Source organism: Sander vitreus, chromosome 2 (genome assembly GCF_031162955.1).
Source record: "Sander vitreus isolate 19-12246 chromosome 2, sanVit1, whole genome shotgun sequence".
Classification (NCBI taxonomy): Eukaryota; Metazoa; Chordata; class Actinopteri; order Perciformes; family Percidae; genus Sander; species Sander vitreus.
The window spans coordinates 13,475,835-13,501,796 of NC_135856.1; the positions used below are offsets into that span (position 1 = coordinate 13,475,835).

The window sequence follows — 25,962 nt, forward strand, 5'->3', positions numbered from 1 at the left end:
AAGTCTCAAAGGGCTCAGGTGACAAGCAAGCACTCACCTGACTCAAGGTATGTAGCTGGAAGAAAATATAAGTCATTCGTTTTAAAAACGGAACAATATCAGTGAAACTTACCAAATACTGTTAGGGACTCAGAGCGGGACTCAGTACTACAGTATTTCTAAGCTAGGACCACATTTAAAAAACGAGAAACTCTAGCCTTTTGCGCTGAAATGAAAACCTGTGTTGCTGTATGTAACCAACACAAGGTACAAAAATATGCATCCAATAGTTGCCTTACTTTACAGAGGTTCTGAAAAAACAAAGGTGAGTCTCCTTGCTGATAACAGCTGAGCATTTTTGCACAGGTGAGTAAAAACATCAAATACAACTGCATTTTTCTAAATCTTGGGGGATGATAAGGATGTAGGACTTGACAATGACCTGGCTCCTACAGCAGCTCAAGTAAGAAAATACACATTAAATAGAAATAGAATAGCAAAATATTAAACATATGTATGTATATGCATGTATGTATGTATGTATATATATATATATATATAATAAGAATAGAAAATAAGAATTATAATAGTATTATTAACACTATAAACACCTTTTATACACAGATTAAAAAGAATAGTATTGGCATATTGCACAGGTCACAGTGACAGAGTAATAAATAACTATACATAGTGTAGAATATTGTGAAAGGGTTGGCTCATTATGTTAGAATATAAGAATATAAAAGGTTTTCATAAGAGACCAAGTGTGTTTTGGTGTATGCGTATTTAGCTTAAGCCATAACTATAAGATAGTTAGGATCACAGTGGCCTCGAGCAAAGTATATTTAGTAATAATAACAAGTTACAATAATAAGTGAAACAGGAGCAAATGCGTGAGAGCAAATGAAGACGAGACACAGCACAGTGGCCTCGACCCTGGCGGGCGTTGTGTGAAGATAGCAGTCCCGGTGCAGAAGAAGAAGAGGGGGCCCAAGATAGAAAGTATAAGAGATGAGGGGAAGAATAGATCGGGGCTCACGAGGTCTGACAGTCTAGAGATACGTGGACCGGCTTTGGCTTTTTGTCTGTTGCTAGGGAAACTGAGCCTCTGCGAGCTTTGTGATCCCACAGATCTGTGTATTGAAACTCAGATGCTTGACTGATTAAATGATTGTATTTGACTTAACTTATCGTCTTATTTGGCTCTTGCTTAGGATCAATATAATTCCAATTTTAACAAACGCGTGGGATATATAGGTCTTTTATTTGGAGTCAGACACATTGGCCCAAAAGTGGGGACACAGAGGAGGAAATCCCCAACAAGAGTCTGACTGCTCTTGGAATGAAGGACCTGCGGTAACGCTCCTTCCTGCACAAAGGGTGCAGCAGTCTGCTGCTGAAGGAGCGGCTTGGGGAACCCACCGTTTCATGCTTAGCTAACATCCTCCTCTCCCCCACCTCTTCTATGGTGTCCAGAGGGCAGACCAGTACAGAGCTTGCCCTCTTCACCACTTTGTTGAGTCGTTTTGTGTCACTCTCTGTGCTCCCCGCTCCCCAGCAGGCTACTGCATAGAAGATAGCAAACGCAACTAGTGTCATAGAAGGATTTTAACAGAGTCCTGCACACACTAAGGGACCTGAGTCTCCTCAGCAGGTGGAGATGACTTTGGCCCCTTTTGAGGACTGTGTTTTTGGACCAGTCCAGTTTATTGTTGTTTGTATGTATGAATTCATGATTAAAAAGAAGGCATAGAAAAAAACATAAAAATGCTATTCTTTTTTTGTAATTTTACTTTTCATGATGATTGTAAATCAGGCATAAACATGGGGAACATCATGAGGAACATAACCGAATATGGTGCACAGGGCACAAATAATAAGTCACGTCAAGTGTGAGTGGTGCATTACTGAGTTTTGAATGGACTGGGGGGAGTTAACTTAGCAGTCGTACAGTTTGAACTATAATGGAAGATTTAGATACTGCACTCTGTTGAAGCTCCAATGTGTTACTGATGTGGGATATAGAGTGCAGAAATCCAAAGGGTTATAATGGGTGGCCACTGTTCCTACATTAAAAGTGCCATTTACAGTCCTTGTGTGACTTTAAATATCCAGGAGACTCATATGATAGAACACAGAAATGTTGCAGTCACCGTTAAAAAGTAAATGGGAAACAACAGCTCAGTCAACTTCAAAGTCAAACTAAGAAGCAGCATTAACAGCCAAAGACGGCAAAAAGCGTCAGCAGGATTTGTACTTCCTGGCTTTCCTCACTTACAGGTTTATTTATTTTGTATATCTTTAACAAGACAGTACATTTATTTGGAAATAAACCAAAAAGATTACAAAGAAATCCATTCAAATGTTATTACATACAAACCATGTAAATATTTTTAAGATACAATATATCTTTGAAAGGCAAGGAAACTTCAAAATCAGTTCTTCATAATGTGTGTGTAAATTAAATGGAAAAAACTTCACCTGATTCAGGCAAAAGATTCACCCTCTGGCCCTCCTCATGCTGTGGCAGCTGTTAGGCTAAAGCAGTTGCTACCTTAATATTTCATTATAGTATTTCAACTGATTTTATTAACAATTTCATACCATGTAAGCCTTCAATATCACCAATAGGCCTGCATGATTAATTGTTATAAAATCGCAATCTCGATTCACCCCTGTTCACGATTTAATTTTTAAATGACTTTTTTTTGGGGGACATTTTCAGCCTTTATTTTGATAGGACAGCTGAAGACATAAAAGGCAAGCAGTTAAAGAGTTAAAATCATACTGTACTTACATTGGCAATTGACATTGACTCCATTTCTCTAGAGACTAGCTGTAGCATGTTGATTAACATGTTTTAATTATGTAAAGACATGTTCAGGGAGTTCAGATAGAGCCTGTATCAGGACCATATTTAATTCAATGTGTTATATGTCACTATTTTTGGTAGCCTACTGTACTTAACTGGCCAGTATGTACTTTATTTTCTTCATTCATTAAAGCCTCTATGTTTGCAGGCTTGTGGCGATGCGCAATGTGCTATAGGTGCCAAAAAAAAATCTATGTTTGGTACTGCCAATTTGTTTTGTTTTGTCATGGTTCATGTGTGCAATAAACATTACACTTCGTGAGAAAAAAATCGTGGCAGAGAATCGTGATATCAATTCTAAGCTAAAAAAAATCGTGATTCATATTTTTTCCCCCGAATCGTGCAGGCCTAATCACCAACTACACTTCATGTACTTCCATTTCCCCCCCACACCTTAAATCATTTTTCGTCATAACAAAACATGGAAATGTAAAATAATAACTACGGTTACCCTTATCTTGAAAACGAATCAAATTGAGAATGAAAACTCCATACAAGATTTAAAGAAAAGTGAGATAGCAAGCAATTAAGGAGGATTGAGAGGAAGCTGCAGGAGAATGTTTCAGCAATATTTTGGTCACATCTGATACAAGATTTCTATAATGACAGACTTTTCCATCCACCCATTCCATCACATTACGTTACAAGTGGAGTGGGTGAGTCCTACCCAGTAAGGATAATTTTGACTGGAAGATGGCGTTGCCGTTTACTCAAAAGCTGATGCGTAATTGCTCCAAAAGTAGCAGTCCTGTGTGAAATGTCAGGACGATATCCTTCAATATATCCTTCTGGTTGCATAGTCCAACACCATGCTGGCCGCTCCAAGTAAAGCAGGTTCCTCCAAGTCTGTTGTGACAACCTCGATTTTCTGTGCAGAGTCGAGGGCTCTCTCAGAGATTATGCGCTTCACTGGGGTCTGGTAGTAAGAGGCCAAGACTCCGGACAGAATCACCAGCGTGGGGTTCACTATGTGGAGGATGTTTACGATGCCAATACCTAGGGCTGTGGAGGCTGGATAGGGGAAGATGAAGACGGATAGAAATTAGATTTTTTTCTCTCGTTTTAGTAGAAGATTTTAGGAGGAGTTATGTATGACCTCTGAAGGATGGCTAGGGGCGGCAGGAAAATTACAATGACAGGGGGCTTTTTTTTTCTGTTATTTTATTTTGTATGCATTTCTGCTTTGTACTCTCACCTTTGTTCAGAACAGCGTCAGCTTTGGAATTCCCCAGTCTGGCTGCGTTGATGAGGTGGGCAGCAGTAATTGGCTCTGTGAGCTTCATATCCATCCCATCTACCTTCAGCAGGTCCTCTGAGAGACACACCCACACAGGTCAAATGTATTCGTATGTAAATTATGAATGACAACCAATTCGCTAGGTTTTTTTTGCATCCTGCTAGATTTCAGCAAAGTCATCAATCGTAAGATAAACTAGTTTTTAGTTTAAAAGTAAAAAAAAAAAAAAAAAGGGCAAAGACATGACTTTAAAATTCTTCCAACCAATAAATCTAACCAACCTATATTCACGCCTGCGTCATCTACACTTTATGCATGGCTTTGCAATTTTAAGGGTGTATTTTGTTTTTATGTAAAGCACTTTGTGATTCAATCTGTGAAAAGCTCTCTAGAAATACAGTTTACTTACACTACTTACCTACCTGTGTGTGTTAAGTGGACACAACATTTTAGGTGAACTATTCCTTTATGCACATACAATGCCAAAGTGTGAACAAAACTAAAAGTTGGTTTCGGGGGGGGGGTGCACGCACACACACACACACACACACACACACACACGTCATCTGGGTGTAATTGAGTCACAGCACATTCCTTGAAGGTTCATACATTCGGCCACGAGCACCCACCATCGTGCAGCCTTTTGGCCTCTCTCTGCAGGGCCAAGCCGGACGCGTAGGCCTCTATGCATCCTCTGCTGCCACACGAACACTCTGGGCCTTCTAATGAAACCATGATGTGGCCCAGCTCTGCAGCGCAGAAGGTACTGCCGTGAACCAGCTCATTGTGATGGATAATCCCTCCTCCAATACCTACACACAGAGTCAAGATACGTACTTCCTCAGTAGGTAAAAGACAGTCAGTACCATCAGCTCATCAAGTACTTACTTTCAAATACAGCTACAGTGATGATCACAATTTGCTTCATGACACAGGGCTCACAGTTTGATACACATACTATGACAGTAGAGGATTCCTTATTTATTCTTCCTTAGGCACCAAACTGGAGAATTAAAAATGTCTTGATCGGCCTAGATGTGTCCACAGAAAGACCAGATCTAAATGGACTGCATTTACTGTATAACATACTACTGTATAATATAGATGCTCTACGATCAAGAATTATGTCAAACTGCAGAACTTTTCTTTTTTTTCTTCTTTTTTTTAAAGAAGATAATGCTCCTTTCATCCAAAATACAGTTGTAAAACAATACTATGATGGCTTCATTAAATGTTATTACTTGCACCTACCCTGCTTACACTGATAAAGAATGACCATATTATTTAATGAATGAAAATCCTGACTCACCTGTTCCTGTGATGACAGTGACAAAGTTCTCCACCCCCTTGCCGTGACCAAACTTCCTTTCAGCCAACGCAGCACAGTTGCCGTCATTGTCGATCCAGACGGGTAGGTGCAGGGCGTCGGAGATGGGTGTTCTCAGGTCCACTGAAGACCACTCCTGGATCAGCTTTGTGGAGTGCAGGACCACACCTTCTTGGGGATTTACACGCCCGCCAGTGGACACTCCTAAAATGTAGATGAGAGATTATAGTTTTATATCGCGTTTGTCAGCATCACAGCCGATTATATTGGAGTAATGTGAGTGTGCGCTTTTTCATACCAACACCGAGTATTCTGCAGTTGAGGCAGACAGTGTCTTGCATGGCATCTGCACACATCTTTAACATGAGCTGCATCCTGGCCTCGAAGGTCTTTGGATTGGGCTGAGTATACTTCTTTACTATCTTACCCTGGACAGAGAGGGAGGTGGTAAAGGGAGGAGGGACAGAGTGGTGGCGGGGAAAGAAAAGAAGAGCATGGGTTTATAGCAGATAGCAAAATTAAATTAGGCTTATTAATTATATTATTATAATATTAATTAAGGCTATTAGTGCCTATAAATCATGTTTTTAAGGTTTTATTGTTTTAATTTGAATCATAGCTTTATTGACAACCATTTAAAAGTAAATGCCTTCATAATACCAAAGAGAGAAACAAATATGTTCATGAGCAGTGGCACCTAGCATTGGGATGAATACTTTAGGCCCATAAAAACCGAGAAACGGCTACGTCTAAAGGATTACAGAGTCCATGCAGCATACCCTCATGCTGACGATCGCCACCCTGAGGTTGGTCCCTCCCAGGTCAACAGCCAGAGCGCTCTGTGTCTCCAGGATGTGATCGATGTCCTGGGAGATGCAGTCTCTCACCGGGGGAAAACAGAAAGTCTTCTGGAGGGGCTCATTCAGGTCAATGGCCCGTAAAAACTTGAGAATACGAGGAACTGCATTGCCATCGCCATAAATCTTAGAGCTAAGCAAAAACACTTACTTTTAAAAAAACAGAAAACCATGGAAAGACAAAGGCATGTTTTAGGATCTGTAAGGTGTAAACATGGTGACATGACTTCTAAGTAATAAAGGGCGTCAATCCTGTACTTAAATTCAACGTTTCCACAATCCACTAGAGGCAGAGCATTACTGTTGCACAGATCTCTACGGGCTAAAACTGTTGCACTAATGATCACATCTCAATGATTAATGTTGAGGTACACATTTTTTCTCTGACAGCATGAAATACTTTTTAAAGGCTGTTATGGCTCCAAGTTTACTCTTATGTCAGACCCCAATACTCCTTGTGCGTTAGCCAGAGAATGTGTGAAATTATTTATTTATTACATTTTTTAAACACTGTTTCGACTAAAAGAAAGAATCTGCCAGACAGTCAGACTATTTAGAAAAGTTATGCGGCTTGCTCCTTTGTTAAGGAAGACGAGCAGCGAGTTTGACTGAGACAGCGGGCTTAGTGATTTAAAAGACAGACAGTCATTGGAAGGGGGCTCAGTAAATACAACTAAATATAAAGTAGACATTTTAAAGTTCGCTTGTTGTACTATAAAGGCTAGAATTGTTGTGGTAAGCCTTAATAATAGCCAGAGCAAACGTGTATGCTCACATTAAAGAATCAATGCTTTTGGAACTACAGTTCAGAGAGATAAAAAAATTATTTACAAGAGACCAACTGGAGGACAAAGGCCCGGTGAGACAGGCAGGCAGTACATTGGTCATACCAGGGGTATCTCTTTCCAAACTGCAGCTCCAGAGCGTGGTAGATCTTGTTGTGAGTGTCGGCATCTCTGACATGTAGAACATTTTCACCTGGTGGAGAGGGAAAAGTCATCAACACGGTTGGTAAGACCTGAGGCAGAAAATAATGCTTGCTTTGTATTGCTAACAATATCTTAGCGGCAGGTTTGTTTTCCAGCTGCCACAATCCTCTAATGTTTAGAACAACAATGACTTGTGTCAGATGACAAACTGTCTACATGAACACACAAGTCTAAAAACGCCCTGTGACCAAATGTAACAATTTTTGCAGAACTGCACCTTATTTCAGCACAAGTGACGCATCATTAGTGATTTAATCCATCTCTTGACCTTCCTCTGTCAGAGAGCAAATCAGGACCATAATTATGGCAGAGGCAGCAGGTAACTATAATCACGTTATCTGTCATACATACCTGTTTCTCTGCCAGTTTGCCTTGTTCCCAGGTTAATGACAGGCGTGCCAAAGGCCCCTGCCTCTCGTACACCACAGCTGCTGTTTCCGATCATGCAGCCGGCGTGCTTCACCAGCTGGATGAACTGCTCAAAGGGAATGTGCTTTACCGCCCGGAAATTGGGATGCTGCTCGATGCCCTTCTTTCGCATCACACGCACCATCTCCTTACTTCCTGTTTACATAAGAAGGGACAGGTCAAGTGACATACTGTACATGCATTTATTCATTAAATTAATACAATTTCACAAATGTACAACAATCTCCAATCCAAACGTGTTTGTCATCCTACATGACAAAACACTCACATAGAGGAAAACATAGCCTGGAAAAACAAGTAGGGGCTAAGGGGACCAGTAAGCAAAACTAACCGGCATCAATGTTCGGGTAGAGGATGAGGGTCTTTTTGTTGAAAGACAGCAAGGCATCCAGCATCAGGCCATAGATCTTAATGGAGTGCTGGATGTCAGTGGTAACTGGGTGCTGCAAAGCCACAATGTATTCAGACTCTTGCGACTCGTCACCTGCAACATGCAACATGTATAAACACCCCGCGCATGACATACAAACATACTCTAATGTCTCACGCTGTATTTCTGTCCCATGACTGTATCCTCACGTACCCAGCCAGCTCTTGATGATATCCATGTAGTCGTCTCTGTGATTACTTGACAGCAGCTTGTCATATACAGGGCAGCCAGCCAGCAGGATGCGAGAGTGGTCCTCGCACATGGCGATGAGGTGCTGCTCTGCCCCACGCGTGCAGCAGGCGTGGTAATGGGCCAGTTTACTGATGGCGTGGCGGATTGAGTCATCAATTGTACCACTCACCTGAGAAAAAGGGAGAATAGAGATGTTTCATGTCATTTGGTAACAATTACTACAGAGTTTTTGTACACCAGAACGCCTTACAGACGGTTGCATCGGATTAAAAGCTCTGACTGTAAAAGAAGCTAAAAATCCTGCAGTGTCAATCATTTGTCATTTATTCCTTTAATCCATTATTGTTCACTGTACCACTTAAAAAGAAAAAGTATATAACCGAATAGTTCACACACTGTGTGTAGTGTGACATAACATAAAACGTAGGACTAGATTAATCACAGTAGAACTTCTGCCCGATATTCGAGAGCCCCACCTCCTCACCTCTCCTCCCTCCACGTGAAGTATTCTAATGTTCATCAGCGCTGCAGCAGTTGCTAGGGCCAGTGCGTCAAAACGGTCACCATGGATGACAAGGATGTCAGGACACAGCCTCTGTAGTACATCAGGTAGTTTCACAAGTGCCAGCCCAACGCTCTCCACCATGGCTGCCTCATCTTCTCCTCTGACTATGGTGTGGAGCTTGGAGCCGATGTCAAAGTCATCCTGCTCGATCATACGGAAAGTGTTCCTGCAGAGTGGGAAGTAGGAAAAGACAAATTAAAGGAGAAACCTAAACAAATGAGTAGAGTTCCACAATGAATGCCGATCTAAACCCATTGACAACCTGTATGTGATTATGGTCTGTTGTGTTGGCTATTGCGTCCATTACAATTTATACAAGGGATAGACCGATTATCGGCCCTGGACGATTATTGGGTCGGTTTTTGGCAGTTTGCAGATTAAGGTAATTAATTAAAAAGTGCGCTACTTTGGCTCCGCTACAGCTCTGTCTGTGTATCTGCTCCGCTTCACTCACCACTGAGTCTGACTTAATGTCCCGCCCACAACACTATCTGACTATCTTTTACCATATAATGCTGAAAGTTTCTAATGTATTAAATAATTGCTTAAAGCATTTAAACAAAGTTTTGTGTTGGAGTTTGTAACATCCAAAATCCTAATTTTGAATTAAAGATTTAAATTTTCCCTGTAAATATCGTATCACATCGTTTCATTATCGGTTTCATTAACTACTAAATAATCGGTATCGATATCGGCCTTGAAAAAACAGTATCGGCCGATCCCTAATTTATACACCACTTTACTGATTTGGGACATCTGCAACAAGCTTTTTTAGAAGGACGTCGTCGTGCCAGTTTTTCATACCCATAGTCATCAATGAGATGTGAACCAAGCACCACAACTTCCAGTTCAAACTCGTCAGGGTGCATTTTGATTCCAGACATAATGGGGGCCAGCTTGGAATAGTCGGCTCTGTTGCATGTCGCCACACACACCCTCAACTTCCTCTTGCACTACACCAAATGGAGACACACACACACACACACACACAGTTTGTTATTACAGGAATACTATAATTGTCATGCATAAAGGCTTTATATACATATTTCTGAATCTCAACAACTTGAGAATGATAATGTTCCAAATAAATTATTTTTAATACCTGATTCTCCTCTTCCATCTTTTTCCTCTCCATCTTTTCTCTGCTCCTCAGCATTCTTAGATAGTATAACTCCTGGAAAACAATCACAATAGAGAGGGTGAGATCCAGTAATGGGTTTATAAAGCATAATATTATCCATTATTTTCAACACTCTAACCTGCAGGTCGTACTCACCGAATATGCAGATGCTGTAGCATGGGAACACAACAAAACTACACTAAAAATGTTTTGCATTTCACATAAAGAACACATGCTGACACATTTGTTCAGAGGTGTGAAACATGCTATGAGACAGTGCTTTGCATGGCAAGGTGAAAGTCATACTCCTGTTACACTATGGTCACATGACAGGAGGAAATTGATAAGGACTGAAGCCCATAAATGACATTCGGTTTTAGTTTTCTTTGACACTAACTCTGCCATATATCATCTTGTCATCACAAAAACAAATTAAATTGCTAGTAAACAAAAAGAACATGCGCAGTTTCTTTTTTTAAAGACCTTTATTCAAGTTTACGCAGTACAAGTTCATAAAAAGCCTACAGCAGTCCATGTTATATTGTTAAAAAAAAAACATGTGCAAACCAGTGCATGATGTGTAAAATATAATAAAGACATCAAGTGCGTAAAGTCCAAGATCTTTTATAAAGTGCTGTGAGATAAATTCAGTTTGTTCTATGGAAGGAGCTTGTCTTTGTCCATAGATCTACTCCTTCGGAGGAGAGAGAGCACCTGCTTGCACACAGTGTTGCTATCTGTTGTAAAACAATTGTACTTCTGGTCTTCCACTGTTTAAAACAAACAATGCAGATGATCAGCTGCATCAGTTCTTTAGGCTTCTCAGTTAAACCATCTTCCAGGAAACAGTACATCACAGATTTATAACACAGATCGAAACTTACCCAAGACACTGTTAATTTGTCCCGGCCTTCTTTAGCTAAAAGATGATCCTACCGCTTCTAAAATGTGATCTCCGCTGCTTGGCAGTAAAGTACTGTCAGACCGTCAGACACTGGCTCTGTATAACAGCGGTGGCTTCACTGATCCTCAGCAGTTTTATTTCAGAACGCAGCAGAAAGTTTCGCTGTGCTAGAGCTTCAGAATGCTCGGGGAAATGAAGCTTGTGTGGACACTACCGCACTTTACAACTTTACTTGATCAGTAAAAAGAGCTAAGCTACTGAAAAGTAGGGTTGGGCATCGTTGCCCGATTTTAACGTTTCTGATTCCAATTCCGGTTCTTATCGATTCTCGATTCCGATTCTTTGAGGGGTGGAGTTGGAACGGGTCACATGCCTATTTTCACAAATAAGAGGAAAGTTTTATTTTGAGTCAACGGTGGATTGTAGTTTTACCGGGCTTTTTCAACGTAAAATAAAGCCAGACTAGAGCGCTGCTTACTGGGCTCCAAGGCTGCAACACAACAAGCGCCTGGTCGCTATGGAAACCAAAACTTACGCATGTTAAATTGGGAAGCGATGATCAGATTTGAAACCAAATCCTCTAAACGATTCCAATAAAGAAATGATTCCACTGGAATCGTAATTTTTGAAACGATTCCAAGTAGGAATCGGTTCTCGATGGCCAACCCTACTGAAAAGCTATTTGATTAAGAAACTGCAACGCTACTGATAAGTACTTACACTAGTAACCCTACTGCACAACACTGCTTGCAATACTAGTGAGATTTGGCGTTGTGACAGTGTCAGCACAGGTTGCTAATGTAGGCTACTTTTAAATTTGCATAAATGGGGCCGCAGTGACAAATGCCACTTGAACTGCTTAGCAAACCGGTTTAGCCTCATTCACCGGACCAGACTGCTGAAACCGGAAATCAAGGTCTCAGAGTGGGTGGAGTAGTGGGTGGGTTTTCCATCTAGTTTTAAAAATGTCAACTGAGTGAGCTTCTTTAACATGTAGTGGGAGGCCAATCCACAGATGAGGGCCACGGTAGGAGATCAAGTAGAGTTTCACTTATCAGGAAAATATGCCTTGGTGTTGGTGCATACAACATATTAAGAGGAAATAAAAATAATTCAAATTATGAAATATGAAAAAATGAAATATGAAAAAATATTATAACAAATATGTATGTTTTAGAATGAGAAAGCTGTACAGTTTAGTGCAGGATGTGCAAAAAATATTGATTAGGGGATGTGAAAAAGTGCAGAGTATATAGAATATGTGCAATGTACAGAGAGAATAGTCCAGGTGTGTGTTAATGTAATGCATAGTCTGTGTCAGTGCGGGTCCCGAGGCCAGCTGGAGATGGGAAGAAACGGAAAGCCAGAGGGGAGTGACTCAAAAAGTTTTGTGGGACCAGGGTGGGAGGGGTTGCCCACAATATTTCCTTCCCACCTCAGGGTCCTGGATGTACAGGCCCTGAAAGGAGCAGCACATTGAAGCCAATCCCCTTCTCAGCAGAGCGAATGATACACTGCAGTTTGCCCTTGTCCTCGGCAGTGGCAGCAACGTACTAGATGGTAAAGGAGGAGATGAGGATGGATTTGATGATGGCAGTGTAGAAGTAACCAATCACTGTCTCTGGCAAGTTGCCAGAGACAACATCTTCAGCTGCTGCAGGAAGTACATCCTCTGTTTTGCTTTTTTGATGAGGGATTTGATGTTCAGCTCCCACTTGAGGTCCTGGGAGATGATGGGAGCCCAGGAAGCGGAAGGACTCCACAATGTTGACTGGGGAGTCACCCAGGGTGATGGGGGAGGGTGGGGCTGTGTCCTTCCTAAAGTCCACAACCACCTCCACTTCTTCACCTCCGTCTTCAGAGTGTTTAGCTCCAAGTTGTTCTGTCCACACTAGGTCACCAGGTGGTCAATCTCCCACCTGTAGGTGGACTCAACCCAGCCAGAGACGAGTCCAATGAGGGTGGCTTCGTCCGCAAACTTCAGGAGCTTGACGAACTAGTGACTGGAGGTGCAGCTGTTGGTGTACAGGGAGAAGAGCAGAGGGCAAATAATGCCTTCTTTAAGCCAACTGGTGCAGATGGCCTGAGAGTCAGAGACATGTTTCTCAGCTTTACATGCTGCTTCCTGTCAGAGAGGATGACTGTGATCCACCTGCAGGTGGAGTTGTGTACGTGCAGGTGGGAGAGCTTGTCCTGCAGCAGAGCCGGGAAGATAGGATCAGAGGAAGAGCTACAGTAAGGTCCACAAACAGGATCATGGCATAGGCTCCTTAGGAGTCCAGGTGCTGGAGAATGAAATGAAGGGCTAGGGCTGCACAATGTATGCATGTTTTTTTTTTCTTTGTCATCGCAATATCAGCTGCCGCAATATACAAATTGCGAAAGGATGGGACATATCGCGATAGACACTCAGGTTTTTTTGTGTAAGTTGAAAGAAAATAACAGAAAACTGCACATTAAAATGTAACATTTTTTTTTAGTGGTGCTCTTTATATTCAATGTTCAATTTGTTCAATAAAAGAATGTTAGAAATGATTTCCTTTTATTCAGCAGAAATGCAGAACTGAGTACATTGTAACATGTTTATTTATCGCAAGTAATCTCGTTATCGCGGTATTCAACAACGTTATCGCATATTTTCCTCATATCGTGCAGCCCTATGAAGGGCCATGTTGACTGTCAACAGGAGTGGGTCGGCGATTGTTGTGAATTGGGACTAGGGCTGAAACGATTCCTCGAATAACTCGAATAATTACACAAAATCCTCGAAGCTTCGTTAAATCAATGTAATTAAGGTTGTACGGCTCACTGCGTTTCCGCACGGAGGATTGTTACTAGCGCACAACAGGTTGACGCTTCTGTGGACACAAGACTGACGGCCCAGATTACAAATGAATGAAGACGAAAATAGCGAGGGTCTAAGAGAAGAGACAGGCGAGAGAAAACGACAGAAAGTTTGGGATCATTTTAATCTGCAAACATGCTGCTACATCATCTTTGTAGAAAACATCCAGTGTACTCATCCATTCCACGGAGCAAACCCAACACAAGGTAATAAACGTCTGCTGCTCTCGTCCACCGCGCTGTTTTACACAACTAGCCTACAGCATGCTACTCGTGCTTGTAACTGTTTATTAGTTTGCTACTAATCTTTGGAAATTTAGCTGATGCCGGAGACAAACCGGCTCCTCCCCCCAGCACGGCCACTTAATATGAACGTGAATGACGTCATCATGCCGGTGATGTCTGCATTCTTTAGTCTCTCTCCTCACTGTGTATTAGGCTTCTGAAAATGTGTCACCCAGAACAGTGTAGTTGAATAGCCCTGCTGTAAGCTTTGTACTGTCACATTTACCCATCTGGTTAGTGAACAGCTCTTTTGCATATCCACTGCAAAGAGCCAGAGGCAAGAAGGAGAAGGGGGTGAAAAATATTAACATTTGGGCCACCAAAAATGTACTTTGTTTTTTAAGGGTCTTGGAATTTGGCAATAAAAAATGTTGCTTTTTGTATATATACAAAAGACAGGTTTCCTTTTTTGTTTTTAGTAAACAGCAATAATAAATATTTACTATTGCTGTTTACTAAGTATTTCTTACTAAGTATTTCTTATCCGATTACTAGATTAAATCGATGGAATAATCGGTAGAATACTCAATTACTAAAATAATCGATAGCTGCAGCCCTAATTGGGACAGTATAAGGCGCTCAAAAGTAACCACAGAGATCAAGGTGACAGGTCTGTAGTCGTCTGGTGATCCATTTTTTTTTTTTGGTATATTTTATAAACATTAAAATGTGTCAGTCCATTTAATTTTAACTATGTATCTCCATTATCCTTTCCCTGCTATATTAGAGGGCTAGAGTCATCTGAGGGTCAGACCTTACTAAACAACTTCAGTCAAATTGGGACATTAGTAAAGCAATCAAGATTAAATCACTGAGTAGTCCCAAAAGAATCTTTGGTACAATTATGATTTTAGCTGATAATGTTACACACCTGACACAAAACTGCAACAATATAGTTTTAGCCCCAGACTTTTAATAGACCTTTTTTTACAGTAGTTCTTTTTGACTTGACATACTATAAAGTAGGTGCTACTAACATTTACAGTGGTTCTGTTATATTCAGGAGTCCCAGTAAGCAAGACAGTAAGCCAGCATGCACATACCAGGTCACTAAAACTGAAGCAGTTGAATGAAACATTATTTTATTATTTACACCTATGGTTTTCTTACTGTGACATGTCAAAATGTCTTCCATCTTCTCTTTAGCCTTCAACAGTGTGCACCAACAGCAGATGTCACAATACCATTTGTCACGTATACATACCAACATCCAACTATATGTTAAACTATAACTGGTGAGAGAATCCTCATTATTGTGCTGCCATCTGCTGCTATGAATGCATTATGACAGATTCCCAATTAAACCTTCAAAGTCTAGTTCTTAAATATAAAACACCAATTTCCAGGTGTCATTTTCACTGTACGCATTTGAGCCAATGTGAGACCTTAAATTCTAGAGCGGATTGAGTGCTTGGGATTTACAAACTCCCGAGATTAGATTTAGCCACTGGCGGAGCTGCATTTCACTCCTTTGGACTTCTGGGAATAGGAATAGAGGGTCATTGACATCACAATGAGCAAACAAAGATCAAATGAGTGGTTTCCCACTGTGGGGACTACTCAGAAAGAGAGAATAACATAAGAGGGTGTATTAAGTTTATCAATGGGGAAAACACGGAGCCCTTTATCAAGAAGAGCAAAGAACATATAACACGAATAAAAAAAATGCCTTGTCCTTAAAAAGGACTGTGTTATGTCTTGTGAGTGCAGCTGCTTTAGGAATGCTGCCATACTTAACTTAATTTCATTCATGTCACACCACAGTAATTCCGTTCCACTTAAGTCAATGTTCCTGACGTGATACTGATCAGAGAATAACTTGCCGTCTGTGACACATGACCGTCTGATAATCGTGAACAGGTTGTACCAGAATCCCAATGCCAACGAGACTAGAAACAACGGAATGGCACCTGTGTGCGCCACAACAGACGTTACGGAAATGACGATGGCAACGCTTTACTACACCAACCTGTGCCGGTTGTGTTCCACCGGCTAACCATTTAACGGCAAGTGGACGTGGTAACGTTAGGCAACGGTCAGTGACAAACAGTTAAGTCATTTCATATACCCTTGCAGATGTACCCAAAGTATTATTATTATTTCCCCAGTAAATTGCGGTTAAATGACAAAAACAGATGAGAAAACGATATTTTACAATAACTTGACAATGACTCTGCAAGTCTCTGCATGTTTTGTGATCCCACAGATCTGTGTATTGAAACTCAGATGCTTGACTGATTAAACGAATGTATTTGACTTTATCTTATCGTCTTATTTTGCTCTTGCTTAGGATCAATGTAATTCCAATTTAACGAATGCACAGGGATATAAAGGTCTTTTATTTGGAGTCAGACACATTGTTCCAAAAGGGGGGACACAGAGGAGGAAATCCCCAACAAGTGCATCTGCTCTTTTTACCTGAAACATTGCATTTCATCAGAGTGTAATCATACCTTTTGATGTTAACGTTCCCTATATTAGTCCTGTTCCGGGAGAAAAAAAATAAATCAGTGCCAACAGGGAAGAAATGTATACATGAGAGTACCATTCACCTGTAATAATTCTATTCAGGATGCTACCGTTTTCTGTTTAAGTGGACAGAGAAATTCTTTGCATATTAGTCATTCAAGTCATTTCATCTTGTACTGTATTTGCATAAAAGGAGTTGCATCATCATTCTGTCATGGGCCCATTGTGACACTGACGATTGGCGCTTTTCCATTACGTGGTACCTGCTCGACTCTACTCGCCTTTTTTGGTTTTCCATTACGAAAAAAAGTACCTGGTACCTGCTAACAGGTACTTTTTTTAGTACCACCTCAGTCGAGGTTCCAAGCGAGCTGAGCCGATACCAAAAGGCGACGTGAAAGCGACAGACGGGGGTGTCCTGAACAGCCTCCAGCTTCATTTGAAACTAAATGTGTCTTCTGACTGTGGCAACAACAACAACACACCAAAAATCTCCAATGGAAAACGGACAAACAGTGAGGCGAGTAGAGGCGAGGCGAGTCGAGCAGGTACCATGTAATGGAAAAATGCCATAAAAAGGGCCAGCCACACCAAGAACAAGAACGATAACTATAACTCTAACTAGGGATGCACCAACTGTTCGGCAATCAAAATTATTCGGCCGAAAATACCTTTCGGTTTTCAGCCGAATCAGTGAAAAAGCCAAATTAATTTTACCGAACAATTACGTTTTTGATGAAGCGATCAAATACCAACCAGCAAAAAGTGAGGTGCACACGCTTTATAAATGCAGCAAACATGTCAGCAGTGTGGAAGCACTGTCAATACTGTAAAAAATAAAAAAATACTTGTCTGCTCCATGTACAAGCACCGACAGCGAGAGACACTTCCTGATTTCCCAAACTACCGAGCGAAATCACAGAAGGCGTCAAAAAAAATTAAAAAGGAATTTGCGTTAACTCGTTAATATCCTGTTAATTTTGACAACCCTCATTATAACCTCTATTTGGAGTTCTGATCACACTTGGCAAAACTGTTTCATAGATAAAACCCTCATAAATAATACTACAGTTCCATAGACCAGATTGGTCTAACATTGCCCTTGGCTAAGGTGGAATGTAAACACTATCTCATCGGCCAACTTAATTCAGCCACCAGTCAACACCAGCCCGTCTATCTTCAAAGAATTGTTTTTTTCTTCAGTAATTAAAAAGATAACGAGGGATAATGTTTCCCTCCATTAATGCATTGAAGACACACTGCTATTTCATTTTACTTCTGTTAAATCATTACTTTTGTTACTAGTCTTGGTTGAATTTTAATTGTATGTGGTGTATCATCTTCATCATCACCCCAGTTATAAGCCATGAACTCACAGATGAGCTAAAGGAAGGACAAGACAGTTTTTAGACAGCCCTTTTTTAAGCATGGAAATGAACTACTATCAACACTGGCTAACGGGTAGGGCTGGGCGATATGGAGAAAATCAAATATCACGATATTTTTGACCAAATTCCCCGATATCGATACCGCAACGATATTGTAGTGTTGACTATTGGTGCTTTCACAAACTATTTACACAATGAGATTTGTTATAAATAATCATCAGTAATGTGAATATAATGACTAAGTGGGTAAAGGCAAATAACAGAACAGTCTGGTAAGTTCAGAAAATGACACAACTTTACTGTAATGCAGCCTTTAAAACCAGTAAAAGACAACACTTATGCCATATTACAATATTACGATATCCAAAATCTAAGATGATATCTAGTCTCATATCACGATATCGATATAATATTGATATATTGCCCAGCTCTACTAACAGGTACCACACCTTTAAAACAGTGAATGCTAATTCATACCAATTATTTCAGTATTTGTGAGACGTAGTTAAAACAAGATAAAACCCATTTCTTTGTTCTATTCTAGGTTTTTCTATACAAAAAACCTATTGGACTAAATACTAGTATTTACCCCGAGTCTCATTCAGAACACCAGTGACTTCTACTCAAGCATCACAAGACAGCAACAGCAGCCAGTGTTAGAGTATGGGGGCAGGGACGCATGGAGAGAGCAAAGGCAGGGATGGCACAGCGATGGAGGCAGGCAGCGATACAGTACACACAGAATAAACAAGAGGCAATGATAGACAGTGAGACAGAAAAGAAGGATGTGAAGATAAAGAAAAAATATGAGAGTGATGACTTACATGTGGGTTATCTATGCACAAAAAAGCTGGATGCTTTTCCATCCCACGCCTCTTTGGATTCTCAGTTTAAATAACTCACTGCTCTTTTTCTAATCCCTCTATCTTTTTATTTCTCCCTTTAGCGCAGCCGCATTAGGCAACGATTGGAGGACATGAACGTGCCAGCAAGCAGCAGAGGAATGGAAAAAGGAGGAGGAGAGAGAAGAATGGTGACACAGACATACAGCTGGGGGAGGGTCTGAGTGAGATCGGGGTTGGGTTGATCTAGATTAGAGCTTGTGAGTGGCTGAGTAAAGGGAAGAAACATTTTTTTCCATTTCACTGTATCCTTTTAGACATCCAGCACAGGAGATCGCCTTGCGAGTCCCTATATTAACCAGTGACGGAAAATCACTTTTTTGTTCACCTGCCACTGTGGCAGGTGGATTCCAAAATCTACCAGCCACTGAACGTTTTTACCAGCCACTTTTTTTAAGTTTTTAACTGGCAAGTGTGTAACTGCAAGTGAAACATAATACAAGATCTACAATACTCAAGCATGTTAGTTTCATGAGGTAAATACTAACATCCTGGATCTGGCCTGGCCCCACCCACCTTGCTCATGCTCGTTCAGTGACTATATTCTAGCAGCTACCTAAAAGAGCAGCGCATGTCTAGATGACTAGAAACGTTGGAGATTCAGCCATGGCTTATCATGTTTGAGCCTCACGCCGGGTTCAGACAGGAGGAGGCGGGATGGCAGTCTTGCGTTGCCCCAGCAACGGGCGGCCCGCTTGCCAAGTTCCACTAGCTGGCGTCTGCAACTATGAGGGCGTCCTGTCGGACATCGTATGCGTGTTGACTACATAAGAAATAGAAATTGTCAGGCTTGTCTCGTCGTAAGCTAACCAATGAAGGTGTGTCTCCTCTAAAAGTGTCAAGAGTGAAACAGTATGCTGCTTCTTATTTACCCGCCGCCGTGGTTGGTCAAATTCACTAATTTCCATCCCTGAACGTGACACATGCCACTATATTAATGAGCACTAGCGGTTTAAATCGGCCGTCCAACAAACAGAGTCTAGCCGGCAGACACACAGCTGACAACCTTGCAGGTGGATGCCAGGGAAACAAGCGTTGACACACCGCTGTGGACTTGTGTGTGACAAATATGTCAGAGCGTCCTGGCCTTGTGAACTGGGACTAGGATGCCTGCTTGTCGGTTTACGGTTAATGGTCGGTTAACAAGGGTAGGCTGTCAGAAAAAAACTCTGAATTAGCATCCCTAATAATAGCCTTTCAGTCTTTATCTGGACCTTATCTGCGATTAAACGGCCATTTCCGCTTCCCCATTTCCGCAAGTGAATCTTGCAAGAAAACACACTAAGAAACTATTATTAACGATATAGAAGAAATATTTTATAATTTTTTATATATAAATGATTGGATTCTGATAAATGATCAAATATGCATTCCCTGCTTGCCTACCCCTGATTTACTTGCCCTTCTCCCTGCTGTTATCCTCAAGTCCAATTTTGACATGATGAAATATAAAAATCTGCCCATCCATATTATTTATTTAGAAATAGAATAAACCACTGCTGTTTTTGATTGTTTTTTTCTAAATGACTTAGGCCTATTTATTGCGACATAGACAAGCAGGCAAAGACAGCAGCCTGCAGCAAAAGGTTGAGACAGTTGAGACTCTGCATGTTATACCTTATTATAAGCCAAATGATAGTGCTAAATGAAACTTGTTGCCGTTTTCAATCTTAATGAAAGATTCTTGACCATATACTTTTATGGGCTGAGTGTTTGGCTTTCCCTTTTTTCAATCAGCCCAGTAACAATCAGTCTCTGTCCAGACCTGCACATTTCCACCAACCAACACAGATACGCCTACACAGAGTCACTAATAGTACTAACAGACTGCACCATCTGCAAGCATTCACCTCATTGGTCCGTCCTAAGTGACCCTATAGTGCCTACATTTATCACACACAGCTGTGATCAGAGGTCAAATTATGACAAAGCCATAAAAAGGATGCAGCTTACTGCAGTCTGCCACGTCTCTGATTCACAGGAGTGTACACTGACTCACCTTTACTTGTGTTGTTTATTTAAGAAGTTCAGGAACCTAGAGGCTTCTGCTTCCCTCAATTTACCAAAAGAGTGCAAGTAACTTTGCCATATATTTTCATTTCAGGGAAATGAATAAAACATGATAAAAATGTAAACTCAAAGACCTAAAATCGTCGGCCTTCGGTCCAAGTAGGGCAGACAGTGAGTGTCTGTCGACCTAGTTTTTGCGGTGTGTCATGCACCGTCGCCATGCGTTGGCCTTCGTCTACCTTTTTTTGGCCGATTCAACATGTTGAATTGGCGTCAGCTGAATAGCCAATACATCTGAATGGCTGTTCAGCTTAAGCAAATTACTACACAAGAAGAAAAAAGGTAGTGAGGAAAGCAAACAAACGACTGGGAGAGTGCACACAGAAGGCTCTTCTCATTTTTCCATCTCATCTCAATCCAATATGCTACACAGAGAGCTGTCAAAACATATTTTTGGAATATCTATTTTTGCACATTATGTCCATAATCGCAAACGTAAAGCGAGATACATAACTACTTGTGTAGGTATATTTATTTCAACATAAACATGTCTTTTAAAATATCAACATACCTACACATTAGAAAATAAACTAATAAAATAATGTCCTATACCGTATAAAGACCGTACACCCATCTTTCTTAGCACCGTGGTTGGTGCTAGACTGACAACTGAATTAGTCAAATGTAACAACTTAATGTTTCTTGTCACACCGTAGGAAAGCACATTGCTATCGCCAGATGAGTGACAACTTTGTTCGGCTCATTTTCTGTAACCAGTGTAGCATGAAGACATGTTGTGTGCGTTATTATGGATCCCACGTAACTTCTAGGCAAGTCCCGCCCTAAGAAGCAGGCTGATTGGTTGGAGTTAGGCATTGACCTTGAGTGATTAAGGTTAGGATAGCCGATTGGTCAGGGGATAGGACCTGAACAAATCGGGTTACGTTACCTAGCGTAAGCATGGACGCCTGACCAATAGCAGCGTGTGAGTGCTATTGAAGGGCGGGGCTTGCCTAGAAGTTGGGTGGGTTCCATAATAACGCATGTTGTGTGGAATTAGCAAGCTAACGTTAGCTAACTTGCCAGCGCCACAGTGGGCCCTCCGCTCGGTCCCTCCGCTCCCCACCGCAGGGAGACTTATTTGCCAAGAAAACGGATCACAGCCCTGGAAATGGACAGTCTGGTTGGACAGTCGGGTTAGCCATCTTTCGATTCAGGCAAGCGCCATTTAGTTGTAGCATTTAAGTATCATAGCAACGTTTGTATCCGGTTTCCTTTTTTAAATGACAAATAGATTACCGCCACCTGCTGGCATAGAGAGTTATTTCCTCTCACACAGGCGCAGAACGTACGTGGCAGTTGGCCGTCGGTTGTAGTCTTTGCGGTGTATTCAAGAGCAATTTGCGGGCAAAGACAAAAGTGACGTGGGGCGCCACCAGTCGGCCTTAGTTGCCACTAGTCCTGCTTGGTGTGTCATAAATCCATCAGGCTTGAGTGTTGCCCTTAGGCCAAAATGTTTACATTCATTTAAAAGGGACAAAAAAAGTAATCTAAGATGTCACCTTTGGAAAATTGTGAAAAGCATTTATCATCATTTTATAGACCAAAGTAATAGAGCAGATTAATAAAAAAAGAAAATAACCTTTAAAAAATAAAGTGATTGTGAGCACACATAGGCCTACTGCATTCGTGTCTTTGACATGAGGATGCAATATTTGCGCCACCACTACAAGCCAGCTGTAAATATAAATACGTGGACTGTTTTAACTGCTGTGTTGACACAGTGCGACATCCTGGTACACAAAGGACAGAGGTAATACCATATCAAACACTGATGTCACAATGTAGATTCACTCAAAGAGCAAACGAAGCCACAGACCATGAGCTATGCCCTGAACCTGCATCCCCACCGAGTCCAGTCCGAGTTTGACCATTAAGTCAAGATCATAAGCTCCCCAAATTCTCTTATAAGAAACAGCTTCCCTATAATTAGTCTTTCAACCCAAATTCCCTGTTAACTAGCTAATTATGATTTACTGATTTGATGATTTACTCTTAACTTGGAGTAGGCCTAGTTGTAGTTATCAATTTGTTTTCCTCATATAACATTTTATTTCACACCTTCAGGACTGATATCTGCTTTACTAACCTTATAAATACATAGCTTTAAGATAACAATCAAGCATCATAAAAACATATCTTTGTACAGTGTTACAGTTGAGGCTCTATAAATGACAGACAAAAATGAAGGTATGTCTTATTCATTTTAAGATACTGCCACCTAATGTTCACCTAAAAGCAAAGCTTTTGGTAACTCCCGTGAGGAACCACCTGGATCTCTTGTCAATAGGGCTGCAACTAACGATTATTTTTTATAGTCGATTAATCTGTTGATTGTTTTCTCGATCATTCGATTAGTTGTTTGGTTTATAAAATGTCAGAAAATGGTTAAAAATGTGGATCAGTGTATCCCAAAAGTCTAGGGTGACGTCCTCAAATGTCTTGCTTTGTCCACAACTCAAAGATATTCAGTTTACTGTCACAGTCACTTTTGTCTTAAAAAATTACTCAAACAGACTAATCGATTATCAAAACAGTTGGCGATTAATTTAAGAGTTGACAACTAATCGATTAATCTTTGCAGCTCTACTGTCAACACTCATTAAAGCAACACCAAAGATTCTTTTGTACCTTAAAATAATGTTTCCAAAATTGTTTCAGTGGTTCATCAACTCGTAACAGGGTGAACGGCACTTCTGCATTCGCTATGCGGCCCTGTATATGCTAAAACCGCACTATGCAAGTTTGCCAGATCGGGTGGGCGGATCTGTAGTTCGAATGAGAACGGTAATGGACAATTCCGCTTCCAACCTGTAGGGGGACCGAAGAGGAAAAGTGCTTTGGTGTTGCTTTAACTCAAATTACAAAAACCAGGCCTAACCAATCTTAGATAATGTTCTGCTGAATTAAAGACGTATTTTACTGTTGGAAAGAGGGTCTTTGCATACAAATGGTCTGTCTATGCAGTAGAATGGGGGAAAACTTTTGAAAGTGGTGCTACATGACGCGAGAAAACAGAAAAGAAGCTGTGATATTTCCTTAAGCTCAAAAGGTAGAAAACCTACAACTACCAGAACGCACTGGACCAACAAATGCTCCTGCTGGTGGGTGATGTAATATGAGCTTGTCAACCTCGTCCATTTTGACACAGAATGGCGGCCAGATGGTAGCAAACAATCTCGTATAACAGTTAAACGATAAGATGAAAATATGTTTCTGAAAAAAAAAATTGGACGAGAAATAGGCAACACAGTAATATAATCATTGTTTATATTTGATCAGCGCCGCGTAGTTTTACAGCTTCAACCGAGTTCGGTCTGAGCTTGAGAAGGCGATAGAGGGGCCGCTCTCTCTCTGGATCAGATACTCTTTGTGACCCTGTGCAGAAGTACAGTCTGTAATTACTACGGGTGTTGGAGAGAAGAAACGATTCATGTAAGAATCCTGATTGCCATCTTCTAAGATTCTGAATCAATCTGCACCTCCCCCCCCCCCTACAAAATAACCTAGATATTGCCTAATAACAGACTGAATTGTCACAGTAAGGTAATGGACTAGTTCTAGAAGGTGGCAGCAATGCAACCTTGTGGATGTTAGCTGCCGTAAAACTCCTAAGAGACTTGCGGTACAGTGGAGACCTCCTTTACATAATTGCAATCAGTTGATAAAACGTTTTCAAATATAAAAACTCCATAATCCTATTACACACTTTCCAATTTCATGTCTTAGATTCTCATTTAGTTTTTTTCCAACTTGTGATTTTGTTTTATACAACTTTTATTAGCATTGTTGGAGGGAGCCTGAGACCCAAGATTCAGCAACAACTACTGCTTCTGTGTTGTGCATCTGACAATAAATAACTTGAAACTAGATTCAGAATTAGAAATTAGCAGTAGCACCTCTATGTACCGAATCGATAATTCATTTTGAATCGTGGACCCAAGAATTGGAATGTGAGATACCAAAAGATTCATAGCCCTATAGCTAGTAGTAAACGGCCCGGCCTAGCAGAAAAACTCCAAGTGACGCCTTTGGCTTCACTTCAAAGGCGTCACTTGGGGTTTTTCTGTGAGTAGGGAAATTTGAGCACCGGTAAAATGGAGGGAATTTAACATAGTTCATTTACACATAATACCAAAGAGAGAAATGAGAGAAAGTTGGTTGAATATTGGCAAAGTATTCCTTTAACTGAAAATGATGTTGATAACGCAATATGTCCTTGTGAACAGAACAGTATATACCGTTAACATAGATGTTAGTATAACCATAAGCCAGAATCAAAGCAGTAACGTTAATGCCAAAGATGAAACGGAGTCGAACAATAGTGCCATGTAACGTTAAGGTTACGTAACACAAAGACATACTGCATTATTTTGTAATTGGGTAGCTTGCCAACTTAGCTATCTAGCTATATCAGAAGATATGTATTGTTATGTTGCTCGTCTCCTTGTTATTCGGTCCCTGTAGCACAAAGGCATCTTTGTGCTGGCAGAAAAGTTTGTAAGCTAACGGTAAAGGTTAAATTTCAGCAGTTTATGACAAGCACCTGATTTAGTCTGTTTTTGTTTTTTTTTAGCTGTTTTAACAAACATTAAGCTAACAAATCAGGCAACATTTCCTCCGCTAACGTTACTTCTCGCTCGTCGCGGTGGACGTTTCAACGCTGCGCTCTGACTTTAGCTCTAAAGTTATGCTAGGATGTGCTAGCTCGTTGACAAGCCCGGCAAGGAATAAAACCATTGCTCACCATCACCATATCAACATCAGTGTCGTGTTATACTGCTGTTTGGGACACGTTGCCCAAATCATCATCACTCATACCGACTGAACGTTAAACGTTAGCTAGCAGTTAAGGTTAGCTGACGTTAGCTGGCGAACCCCACCTTACACTGAAGTTATTAATTCCTCTTTATCTATTTAGATTGTAACGTTATTAAGTTACACTGTTGCGGATTCCCGCGTAAGAACAATTACCTTTAATTATCCAGAGGCGCTGTCTTCATCTCATGCTGAAACAATCCGTGGTTCCATTTACTGCTTTCCCTTCTGCTTTGGGTTTCCAGCGGTTGCTAGCCAACGTGCATCTAGGCAAATACCTCTCAC

The 25,962-nt window shown here is 40.9% G+C and overlaps 1 protein-coding gene across 3 annotated transcripts; it reads right to left on the reverse strand.

Annotated features, from left to right (window-relative positions):
* Nucleotides 1–2,215: 2,215 nt before the first annotated feature.
* gne (glucosamine (UDP-N-acetyl)-2-epimerase/N-acetylmannosamine kinase) lies at nt 2,216–25,962 on the reverse strand. 3 transcript variants are annotated; one of them, XM_078279077.1, is made up of 14 exons: nt 25,834–25,962; nt 9,980–10,051; nt 9,682–9,830; nt 8,797–9,043; nt 8,274–8,481; nt 8,022–8,174; nt 7,613–7,825; nt 7,163–7,250; nt 6,195–6,405; nt 5,714–5,843; nt 5,398–5,619; nt 4,718–4,900; nt 4,047–4,163; nt 2,216–3,862 (listed from the first exon to the last, which is right to left on the reverse strand). In XM_078279077.1, the coding sequence occupies exons 2-14, from the start codon at nt 10,031–10,033 to the stop codon at nt 3,627–3,629; spliced, it is 2,211 nt and encodes a 736-aa protein (XP_078135203.1). In that variant the 5' UTR covers nt 10,034–10,051; nt 25,834–25,962; the 3' UTR covers nt 2,216–3,626. The 3 variants fall into 3 exon arrangements, with proteins under 3 accessions (XP_078135203.1, XP_078135195.1, XP_078135212.1); XM_078279069.1 differs by lacking the exon at nt 25,834–25,962 and adding an exon at nt 18,712–18,878; XM_078279086.1 differs by lacking the exon at nt 25,834–25,962 and adding an exon at nt 16,484–16,504.

Bases quoted from the DNA above. Each gene is read 5' to 3' on its own strand.
- gne (XM_078279069.1), bottom strand. From the start codon at position 18,753: ATGGAAAAGCATCCAGCTTTTTTGTGCATAGATAACCCACAT. The intron at 9,831-9,979 runs GTATTAAAAATA...CATTTGGTGTAG, and splicing joins AGATGGAAGAGGAGAATCAG to TGCAAGAGGAAGTTGAGGGT. The intron at 6,406-7,162 runs GTATGACCAATG...GTTTTTGCTTAG, and splicing joins TTTGGAAAGAGATACCCCTG to CTCTAAGATTTATGGCGATG.